The sequence below is a fragment of the Berghia stephanieae genome, chromosome 3 (assembly GCF_034508935.2).
Source record: "Berghia stephanieae isolate SIO BIC M18660-M18661 chromosome 3, UCSD_Bste_1.3, whole genome shotgun sequence".
In the NCBI taxonomy this organism is placed as follows: Eukaryota; Metazoa; Mollusca; class Gastropoda; order Nudibranchia; family Aeolidiidae; genus Berghia; species Berghia stephanieae.
The window spans coordinates 70,134,134-70,145,362 of record NC_088362.1 but is presented as its reverse complement, the minus strand read 5'-3'; the positions used below and the strand labels follow the sequence as shown (position 1 = coordinate 70,145,362).

Below are 11,229 nucleotides of genomic sequence, written 5' to 3'. Positions count from 1 at the left end.
ACTCTGAACTTCTATTTTAACTTGTTTTTTTTTTTCTTTTTCATAAATAACTTTTAACAAATTTTGTAGATTTTGTGCCACCCCATTTGCCGAAAGTTTGCTAATTAATATGTCATGTGGCAAACAATCAAATGCTTTAGATAAATCCATCAGGATTGCGGCTAGGTCTACATATTGTTTATTGTTTAACGCCTTCTTCGAGTCCTCAATTAGTTTCAAAAGTATTGTCTAACACCAACGCTTTTTTTTTTCTAAATGCACACAAATATACCTCTACCCGTGAAAGATGATTTCAAAATGATCTGATAATTGTTGAAAGTTTTTTTTTTTTAATTTGGAAATGATTGGTAAAATACAAATGGGTCTATCTATATATAATTTTGTATGTCGAGAGGATCATATTTTTTTAAAAGGGGAGTAACTTGTGCTCATTTTGTCTGGAAAAACATTTGTTCTGATTGATTCATTTATTATATTAATACATAAATATAATTTGGTTACTTCTTGTAAGCTTGCGGCGTTCAGTCTTACAAGTTTTGACTAGTCTATGCAGGCAGTTTGATGGTACCACGGCCAAGCTTTAATATAGAAAATTGCTCTTTCAGTCTTTTAGGAATGCCGATTAGCAATTTTATATTTTTACCAAAATATTCATAAGCCATTTCTCATCTATTAGCATCATAAGCTGTTTGATCGTGCCTCCGTCATCTGCAATTATACCTTTTTATTTTAAGTTTAGTACTAATATTTAGCCACAATTAATTTGAACTTTAATAATTTCTGTTTCTATTTTTTTTTTCGATGATCCAAATTTGACTGGCCCGCTTGTCTTTTTTTTCTAACCCGCCATTTTAAGGTTCATTTGGGAGGTCCCGTAAACTCAGTTACTTCACTCGCAAAGGGACTGAGATCTGTCCCGGGTGCAGTCGAGATTTTTTTCTGACTCCCCCCCCCCCCTCTCACCCTGACCACCGAGCACTGATTGGGTAGCTGGATCTATCAGATATGGCGGAAAGTACTTTGTGATAAACTAGCGTCCTATCCGACGGGTAGCAGAAAATTGCTTGAAAATGGTATTGTCCATTTCACGCTATAGAAACCGGGATAAATTCTGGTTCCATGCGCCTAATTGCACTGAAGGACTACTTTTTAAGATTCATTTTACAAATTTCGGTTTTTTTTCTATCTGAACTATCATAGTATTATGGACATCGGGAAAAGCTTCGGTCTATTGGAAGAGAAGATGACCTGGAGAAGGTTAACATGAATTCATTAAAGATGGCGCGTGAGGTGGCAGACAGGTATGGCTTGCTGATGGCTGGTAATATTTGCAATACCACCACCTTCACACCTGATGACGAGGAATCAGCTAAAAACACAGCTGAGGTTTTCAAGGTCTGTATCATTGTTACTTCGAGATTGAAAAACCCCCCAAACCATTATTATTTTTATGGAATTTAATAAAGATTTACAATACTTTACCACTTATTATGATACAAGAACTAGTCAAATATATGAAATTTAAGAACGACTTAAAACACACTTAATTGATTGGAAAATAAAAATTTACCCTTTATATTATTTCCATATATTCGCTTAAAACCCCAACAGCAACAAAGACTATATATATATATATATATATATATATATATATATATATATATATATATATATATTAGCTAACTATATACTATTATTATTATTATTATTATTATTATTATTATTATTATTATTATTATTATTATATTATTATTATTAGTATTATTAGTATTATTATATTATTAGTATTATTATTATTATTATTATTATTATTATTATTATTATCATTATTATTATTATTTTATTATTATCATCATTATTATTATTGTTGTTGTTGTTGTTATTAACATGAAACTATATAAAATGATATTCTAATTTATTATTGAAGGAACAAGTTTTGTGGGCGGTGGCAGGTGGTGCTGATTACATGATAGGAGAAACATTCAGCGACTTCCAAGAGGCCAAAATCGCTTTAGATGTCATCAAAAAGTATGGAAACGGTAAGTGACTAACGACTTATAGTTTCATCAGATATCCATCATTACTGCTGTTACGGGCCGTCAATACATCAAAATGGATAATAAAACATTCATCTCTTGAGGAGACAATCGCATTTTTAAATATTTTTTTTTATGTTTCCGCAAGTGAGATATTTTTTATCCCCTTGAAAAGGGATAGTATTGTTTGTATTTGTCTGACTTTGTGGTTTAGTGGTATGACAATATAATTATGACCTGAAGATATCGGGTTCAAATACCGTAGAGGATGACACAAAGTTGAATTCTCAGAAAGAGCTCTTTGCCCATATATTCTTACTAAACTCAGGTGTAAAATTAACACCTGCACACACACACACACACACACACACACACACACACACACGCTCTCTCTCTCTCTCTCCTCTCTCTCTCTCTCTCTCTCTCTCTCCTCCCACCACACACACACACACACACAAAAAAGATAAAGACCTTATTAGTTTTGTGTCTAGTCCGATATATAACGTTGCTGTTTGCTTAGGCCTCCTTGCAAAACGTTTTGAGCAGATTCTATTTAAATATCACAATAAACTGTACCTTTCTACAGGGATGCCGGCAGTGATAACGTTGGTGCCTTACAGTCCCGATATCACCACAGACGATATTCCATTCGAGGAAGCCCTGAGAAAACTGGAGGAACTGGGGGCTGATGTGGTGGGTCTCAACTGTGGAAGAGGCCCAGCGACAATGATTCCATTGTTGAAGAAATGTAGAAAAGTATGCAAGGTGAGAAAAGTCTAATAACTGTCAAATTATGGAATAACTTTGCCAGCATTGTGCATTTGGAACACCGTGGGTATTTTCAGCCTATTTTACAGTTACAGTGGAATCCACATAAGCCAACCTTGCAAAACCAGAAAGATTGGTTGACTTTAACTCTCTCCTTACCAGCCATTTTCAGGATTTTCCCCAAAACTTCACACCCAACTAACACAAAAAAAGAGATTTTTTAATCACTCAATTAGTTCTTGAGATACATAATTTCTTCAGCATAACATGCTCTACAACACACTGTTCATTTTCTTCAAATTCTATGATGTACAAGAGAATTTGAATAAGAAAAATGTTGGTTGTATCGAGACGATTTTCCTTTGGGTGGTACGGAGAGGGTTAAGCAAGGTTGACTTTATCCATTATCAATGGAACAGACTTAGATGAAGAACAGAAAACTTGGGACCATCAAGAGGTGTTGACATAAATCAGAAGTTGACTTTATGAGGATTCCACTGTATTTACCTTATTAAAAGACTTTATATCTTACCAAGGGGTATTAGTGGATTTGTTGAAAAGTATGTATACTTCTTTGGGGGTCCCGATAGCTCAGTTGGAGAGCACTCGCTTCACAATCAAAGGGACCGAGGTCGATCCAGGGTGCAGTCGAGATTTTTTTTTCTAACCCTCCGGACCACCCAGCAGTGATTGGATAGCATTGTCTGTAATAAATGGCGGAAAGTACTTTACAATAGACTGGCGTCCTATCCAAAGAGTAGCAAATAAATGCTATTGTCCGTTTCACGCTATAGAAACCGGGATAAACGGCTCAATGTGCTCCGTGCCATTTGCGGTATGCATTCATGCTCTTTCTTATGTTTTACAACGGAATCGTCTTCCCTTCATACCCTGATTATACCTTCTGGAGTCTCATCATCACGTTGCGTGGCCTTGAGCAAGTCACAATAGCTTGCTTGCGGCCCTGCACTGCGGCTGAGACTTGGGATATGCCAATCTTCCCTGGAATTATACACGAGAAACAAATTTCCTCATAAAGATATTTAGAAGGATGGTGATCTCAGTATATCTACTATATTTTTACCCAGTTTGTAACTAAATAACAATGTGAAATTGAATGTAAGTTTCAATTTAATATACGAAAACAGATAAAATGGACGTTTCGGGTTTCCCCTTTATCAACAAAACAGGATGAATAAAACACTATAGACGAATGAGATAATGTGGTAGTGGCGTTATTAAGATGGATAAACAAAAACCTTGATGGGCAGGAAATATCTGGTGTGCTCCTTTGTAAGGAAGCACGAATTAAAATTATAGAACAATAGATATTTATAAAAGGTACACAATTAATTAAGTCAAGAGGGGAGGCGGGGAGGAACTATGTAATGCAGTATAGAAAGTGAAATATAAAAACGTATAGACTATTGTTGGAAAATAAATACAATGGACTTGGAAATGAATACAAAATATAAGGGATGTAGGTATTAGTATAATCATTAGTGGCAGTAGCAGTAGAAGCAACAGAAGTACTTTTACAAGCAATAGTAGTAGTAGTAGTAGTAGTAGTAGTAGTAGTAGTAGTAGTAGTAGAAGTGGTGGTGGTGGTGTTGACGACGATGACGACTATTATGTGTTTTTATGTGTTTTCGTATATTAAATTGAAGCTTACATTTAATTTCACATTGTTATTTATTTCTTCGAGCTTCGAGCAGCAACATTTACATTATCCAGTTTGTAACTAAACTTTACTTTCCAATTAACTTGTTTATCATTTTCCTCTCACCAACAGGGTCCCCTAGCTGCTCTTCCAGTTCCATTCCGGACCACTGAGAAAGAGGTCACATTCCAGTCATTGACCGATCCACTTACTGGTGAGATATGGGTGTCAAAGTAACCATTATATTATGAAAGCCCTATTATATAAAATTCATCAGCTGAGTCCTCCTCATGAGCATCACCACCACCACCATCATCATCATCATCACCATCATAATCATCAGCAGCAGCATCGTCAACACCATCAGTACCAGCGCAGAAGTGGTGGTAGTAGCAGTAAAACACTCCAGCACGGTTTCCTCAAACATGAAAAATAATCGAGGAAACTGTGGTTCGAAAAACGAATTGATAGAGAGAGGGTTGGGGGGGGGGGGGGTGCAGTGTGGCTCAGCGGTATGGACTTTGCTACGCACCCGAAAGATACCTAGTTCGAATATACATCGCGTTATGTGGCCTTCAGCAACACCTCTCCCTAGCTCAATTTGCGGTGTTGCGCTGCGGCTGACACCTGGTTATTCCAGTCTTCCCTTGGAATAGATTCTAAGGCAAATTTCCGCTTGAGGATGAAAAAAGGAACTTCATTATTTATTCACTTTATTGGTATGTTGTGGGAGATAACTTTATACATGACATGTTACAAGCTGGTGTGTATGTATGTGTGTGTGTGTGTGTGGTGGGGGGGGGGGGTGTATCACAACATTCATTTGTTGTCGTTGTCAATCATTAGCAAATCATGGCGCGTGTCATGGAAATTAGAACGAATTGCGGAGTGTTAAGGACAAGCAGAGAGGTGGCGGTTATACGAAACGGCGATGGAGTGTGTGAGAGGTTGTGTGTGTCTGCGTGTGTATCATGCTGTATACACACACCTCTGATATAGATACACACAATAAACACATACGTAACTGTCAGTGTCACGGTAAATCATTTAATTGCACTTGTTTTTACGAGTTTTACGGCGCTTGCAACACATTAAGGTCATATCAGCGTACCAGTAAAAATAAAGAAAACGGGATAGTAAAAAGTTATAGAATTACAGTTAAAGCACCTAAGAAAAAGAAGACAGGGGGGAATTCGTTCAAATAGAGAAGAGATGTAGTGTAATTAGAGATAACTACAAAGTGTGTAAAACACACGACAATAATAAAATTAACACACGTTTTACATATATCTAATACTATAACAAACTTACACACTACTCTAATAAAATGGTAATACATATTTTACAATTTAATAACGGTTTCTCCTACATATGTATATTAACGACATTAATAATTACAAAGTGTGTAAAACACACAATAATACAATTAAAAATAACTGCAAAGTGTGTACAACACACAACAATAATACAATTGACACACCTATTACACATGTGTAATACTATAACACACTTACACACTATTGTTATAAACTGCTGATTATGCAATTTTTAATTTAACAATTTAACAACGGTTTCTCATGCTTTTTATATAACTACTCATATCTCATTCCAAAAAGCATGTTGGATAACAAGTAAGGGGATAGAAGACACAGTAAGTTCTTCCCTGCCCACTATAGGAGGTCAGGAATCCTACCCAGCACTTGGCGCATTAAAACACCATTTAATTCATTAAATTTGTTTACGTTGGCTGGGTGAAATTTGTTCGACGAAACCGAGTTCGAGGCAGCAATGGACTGATAACAAAGAATAATAAGGGAAATAAATCGGGACATTCAAATGAGTTCGAGAAAACCCTGCTGGAGTGTAGTAGTAGTAGTAGTAGTAGTAGTAGTAGTAGTAGTAGTAGTAGTAGTAGTAGTAGTAGTAGTAGTAGTAATAGTAGTAGTAGTAGTAGTGGTGGTGGTAGTAGTAGTAGTAGTAGTAGTAGTAGTAGTAGTAGTAGTAATATGAGTAGAATCAGCAGCAGCCGTCGTCGTAGTAGTAGTAGTAGTCGCAATAGTAGAAGTAGTAGTAGTAGTAGTAGTAGTAGTAGTAGTAGTAGTAGTAGGAGGAGGAGGAGGAGGAAGAGGATGAGGAGGAGGAGAATCATCATTATCATGATCACCATTGTCATCATCACTATCAATCGACAACCGTCCTTTCCCCCTTAACTTTCTCAGGAGAATGTTTGTACCCATACAACGTATCGTGCCGTCAATGCAGCCGTAGTGACATCGCAAAGTTTGCCAAAGAAGCCCGCGAGATCGGCATCCAGTACATCGGACTGTGCTGTGGATCCAGCTCAAGTCTCCTTAGAGAAGTGGCCCAGGCTTATGGACGAAAACCTGTATCTGTGAAATATGCTCCTGACGCAAGTCGAAACTATGCATTTGGAGAGAAGGTTCTCCCACATAATTTGAAAGTACGCGCTCATATGCTAGGCAATACTAAGCCTTAGATTTACTTCGTTGATTTAAATTCAATCTTTAAGCCTTATTCCTATGGAAAGTTGTGTGTTTAATTAATTTGGACAGGGAGACTGAAGAAAATGAAGAAGAATGAGAGAAAAGGGAAGAATGATCCAACATCACTGATGAACTTAGACAACATGTACCTATTTTTCAATTTTTTTTTCAAGTAAATCTAAGGCCACATTTTACAGCAAATATCGGTGGATTGAAAGAGACATTCCAGTTAGTCAATAACTCTGACATTTGTGTCTTCAAAGATAGTCTCAGGTTTGAGATTTTCTGAGGAGTCGGGAATCATCTTAATCAATCAATATTTCGTCTTCTGGCCAGAATGATTTTTTAAAACAGGGTTTGCCTCGTAAATAGGGGGTGGGGTGGGGGGGGGGGGGGGGGGGGGGGGAGAGAGAAGGAGGAAGAGGAAGAGAAGGAGAGAGAGAGAGAGGTAGAGAGAGAGAGAGGTAGAGAGAGAGAGAGAGAGAGAGAAAGAGAGAGATAATATATGTTCGTGTGTAAAAGATTGATAGAAAGAGATATATTGTGATAGGAAGAGAGTGCGTGTGATATATATATATATATATATATATATATATATATATATATATATATATATATATATATATATATATATATTATATATAATATGTGTGAGTGTGTGTTTGTGTGTAAAAGATTGACAGAAAAAGATAGATTGTGAGAGAGAGAGAGAGAGAGAGAGAGAGAGAGAGAGAGAGAGAGAGAGAGAGAGAGAGAGAGAGAGGGAGAGAGAGAGAGAAGGGTAATTCAGAGGAAAGATTGAAAGTCAAATAAATTCAATTATAGTTATTATTTACATTATTTTATCAAATTCATTTGTGCGGCTATGTGGCCAAGTGGTATGACACTCGCTTTCGGATCGGAAGGTCCTGAGTTCGAGCCTCGCTCGGTGCATAGTTGAGTCCTTGGAAAAGGCTCTTTACCCACACTCTCTCAGCGTACTCAGGTGTAAAATGAGTACCTGGCCGTTAACAGCGTTGTCTCTGTCCGGAAAAAAAACTGTAATATCGCCTGACAGGCGTCATGTCTAGTTCTATATGTTACGTGTTGCTGTTGGTCAGGGACCCCATGTAAAGCTTGTAGAGCACATTTAGTGGATATTGCGCTATGTAAAAGCTCAATTTTAAATTTATCTCAAGACTTTGTTATATTATGTCATTTTAGATTAGACTAAAACCTAGAGCAGATATCAATAATTAATCAGAGTATAACTGTGTATTATTAGAAGTCAATACCGTACTTTATCATATCAATTCTGGGGAAGTATAACTAATCAAAATATATTTTTAAAATTACTTTATCCAATAAACTACATATATCAAATCATTGCATGTGTTCGTTGAATGTCATTACTTTCTGAGTTTGAAATTTTAAAAAATTACTTTAAAATTGGCTCATTTACAAAGCGCATCACCATGGTTCTATATTGCTACATATGTGGTCTTTTGGTATGACACTCGCCTTCGGATCAGAAGGTCCAGGGTTCAAGTCCCGCTTTGAGCAGTGCATAGTTGAGTCCTTGGAAAAGGCCCTTTACTCACATTCTCTCACCATGCTGAGGTGTAAAATGAGTACCTGGTCGTTAGCAGCATCGCCTTTGTCGAAAAATGTGTAATGTTGCCTACCAGGCGTCATGTCTGGTCCTAAATATAAATTGCTGTTGACTAGGAACCCCATGTAAAGCGCTATGAGCATGTTTAGTGAATATTGCGCTATATAAAATTTCAAGTTTTTAAAAAATTAATTAAAATCAATTATAATCTTGCAGGCTATATTGAACCAGAATATCTATTCAATCAGTACAAGTCGCTTGGTGGGTACCTAAAGCCACAGTTACACTAAAATCATTGCCTAAAATCTTGTACTTATTCACACGCAAATAACCTCATTACAAAAGTGCCAAAATTTGCTTTCATTATCATCTTTTATCTCACCGCCTTGTTCTGACCAGTCCTGCTATTAGTTGCTACAACAAAAAAGAAAGACGGGGACAAATTAAAATTCAAGAAATAAAGCCCTACATCAACCCCCAAAAAGCAGGATTTTCAAACACATTTCTATTAACTGCCGCATCAAAATGCTTTATAACTGCAATGCAGTTAAATTTGGTCATATAGAATGTTTCGTTCTCTAGCAAAAATTATTTTCACAAATTTTCCTCTTAAATCACAAATTTTTAAAATTGGAACGTGACCAATTTTGGATTTTTAAAAAAGATTTGTATACTGATTAAGCGTGTATCTGTGCAATGAACCTTCCTATAAAGCCATATTAATCTAAATTACTTATTCCTGACTTTGCTTTTATTGGGGTATTGTATGACCCTCGCCTGTGGATTGATAGTTCCTTGATTTCATTTCTGCCTTGGGCAGCGCAAAGTTGAGTCCTGGGAAACCATTCTTTACTCACATTCTCTCACTTCACTCGGATGTAAAAGGAGTAGGCCTATCTTGCCAGTAACAGAGTTGTCTTCGAAAAAAAAATAACCCCATTGTAACAGTACCCTATAGGCATCTTATCTCATCCTACATGTTTAGTGTTGCTGTTGCTGTTGGCTTGGTACCCATTGTACTCTTAGCAAATTGAAATATTGGATTATATTGAGCTTAAAAAAAAAATATTGACCTTTATATAGTGCAATATCCACTAAATGTGCTCAAAGCGCTTTACAAGGGGTCCCAGGTCAACAGCAACATTTAACATGTAGGATTAGGATGGGACATGACGCCTGTTAGGCGATATTACAATTTTTCGGACAAAGACAACGCTGTTAACGGCCAGGTACTCATTTTACACCTGAGTACGGTGAGAGAATGTGAGTAAAGAGCCTTTTCCAAGGACTTAACTATGCGCCGAGCGCAAGGCTTGAACCCAGGACCTTCTGATCAGAAAGCGAGTTTCATACCACTAGACCAACAGCAACATGTAACATGTAGAACAAGACATAACGCCTGTCAGGCGATATTACAGGGGGTTTTTTTAGGACAGAGACAACGCTGTTAACGGCTAGGTACTCATTTTACACCTGATAGGAAAGCTCAAGATTTTTTTAAAATAACTTAAACCTAGGCATGAATGATGCAGTGGCACTTGGCTACAACAGGGATAATGGCACTAGCAAAAAAAAATCCCATAGTAGCCGAACTGTACCGTATGCATCAAATAGGGAAACTTCATCTCAAGAGGAAATTTTGCATCTGTGGATTTGGAGCATTCTGAATATTCTCAGTTTGTTGCAGTTGTTAGCCTTGTTAATAATCTTGATTTCTTATAAAACAAAATAGATGCCACAAAACTGAATAGACTCCAGCACCATTTCTTCAAACTCCTCGGGACATGCAAAAAAGTTTGAAGAAATCCTCCTTACTTCCAAGAAACTGCGCCTTGCCAAAATGACTCGATAGGGGGTGTGTGGGTCAGGGGGAATAGAGTGGCTCAGCGGTTTGGTCTTTGATACATGCCCGTAAGATACCTAGTTCAAATCTTCATCGCTTTATGTGGCCCTCAGCAAGCCACCTCTCCCTTGTTCAATTTCTTGCGTTGAACAGCGGCTGACACCTGGGTTATCCCAGTTTTCCCATGGAAATAGACCCTAAGACTAAGACAAATAATAAAGGAAAGTTTATTATTCATTCATTATATTGATATATTGAGGGAGATAACATTAAAGATATGTTATAAGGGGTTGGTGTGCATATGTGGGGGGGGGGGGGGGGGGTGTATTCATTAGCACGATTAGCAAATCATGGCGTGTGGCATTGAAATTAGAGTGAATGGCAACATAATAAGAAAAAGCAGAGAGGTGTCAGTTATGCAAAATGGCCATAGAGTGTATGAGTGGCTGTGTGTGTCTGCGTGTGTATTATAATTATACTGTAAACACACACTTGCAGTGTAGATAGATATACACATACATAATTATTAATAGAACAGTAAATCATCAGTGGTCGAAATCACTGGTCGCAATTTCTAAAAATACCTATAATTAATCTGTTTTTTAAGTTGGCTGGGTGAAATTAGTTCGAGGAAACCGTGTTCAAAGTAAAAATTAGTTTGAAGCAGAAATGGAATGATAACAAAGAATAATAAGGAAAAAATTTGGGACATTCGTATGAGTTCGAGAAAAGTGTGTTTGAGGAAACCGTGCTGGAGTGAATGTTATACTTTTGTTGATTAACAATCAAATAAATAGTCATTCAATAAACTGAAAAGAAATATAAAA

General features: G+C 36.9%; 1 protein-coding gene across 2 annotated transcripts in view; it reads left to right on the top strand.

Annotated features, from left to right (window-relative positions):
* Positions 1-7,052, top strand: part of LOC144968337 (S-methylmethionine--homocysteine S-methyltransferase BHMT2-like) — a 17,276-nt gene extending 10,224 nt beyond the window's left edge. For both annotated transcript variants that reach the window (XM_078906608.1, XM_078906609.1), the window contains exons 3-7: positions 1,201-1,395; positions 1,928-2,039; positions 2,623-2,801; positions 4,597-4,678; positions 6,684-7,052. In XM_078906608.1, the coding sequence (XP_078762734.1) occupies positions 1,201-1,395; positions 1,928-2,039; positions 2,623-2,801; positions 4,597-4,678; positions 6,684-6,961 (846 nt within the window). In that variant the 3' untranslated portion in view covers positions 6,962-7,052. The remainder of the gene's footprint in view (positions 1-1,200; positions 1,396-1,927; positions 2,040-2,622; positions 2,802-4,596; positions 4,679-6,683) is intronic.
* Positions 7,053-11,229: the final 4,177 nt, after the last annotated feature.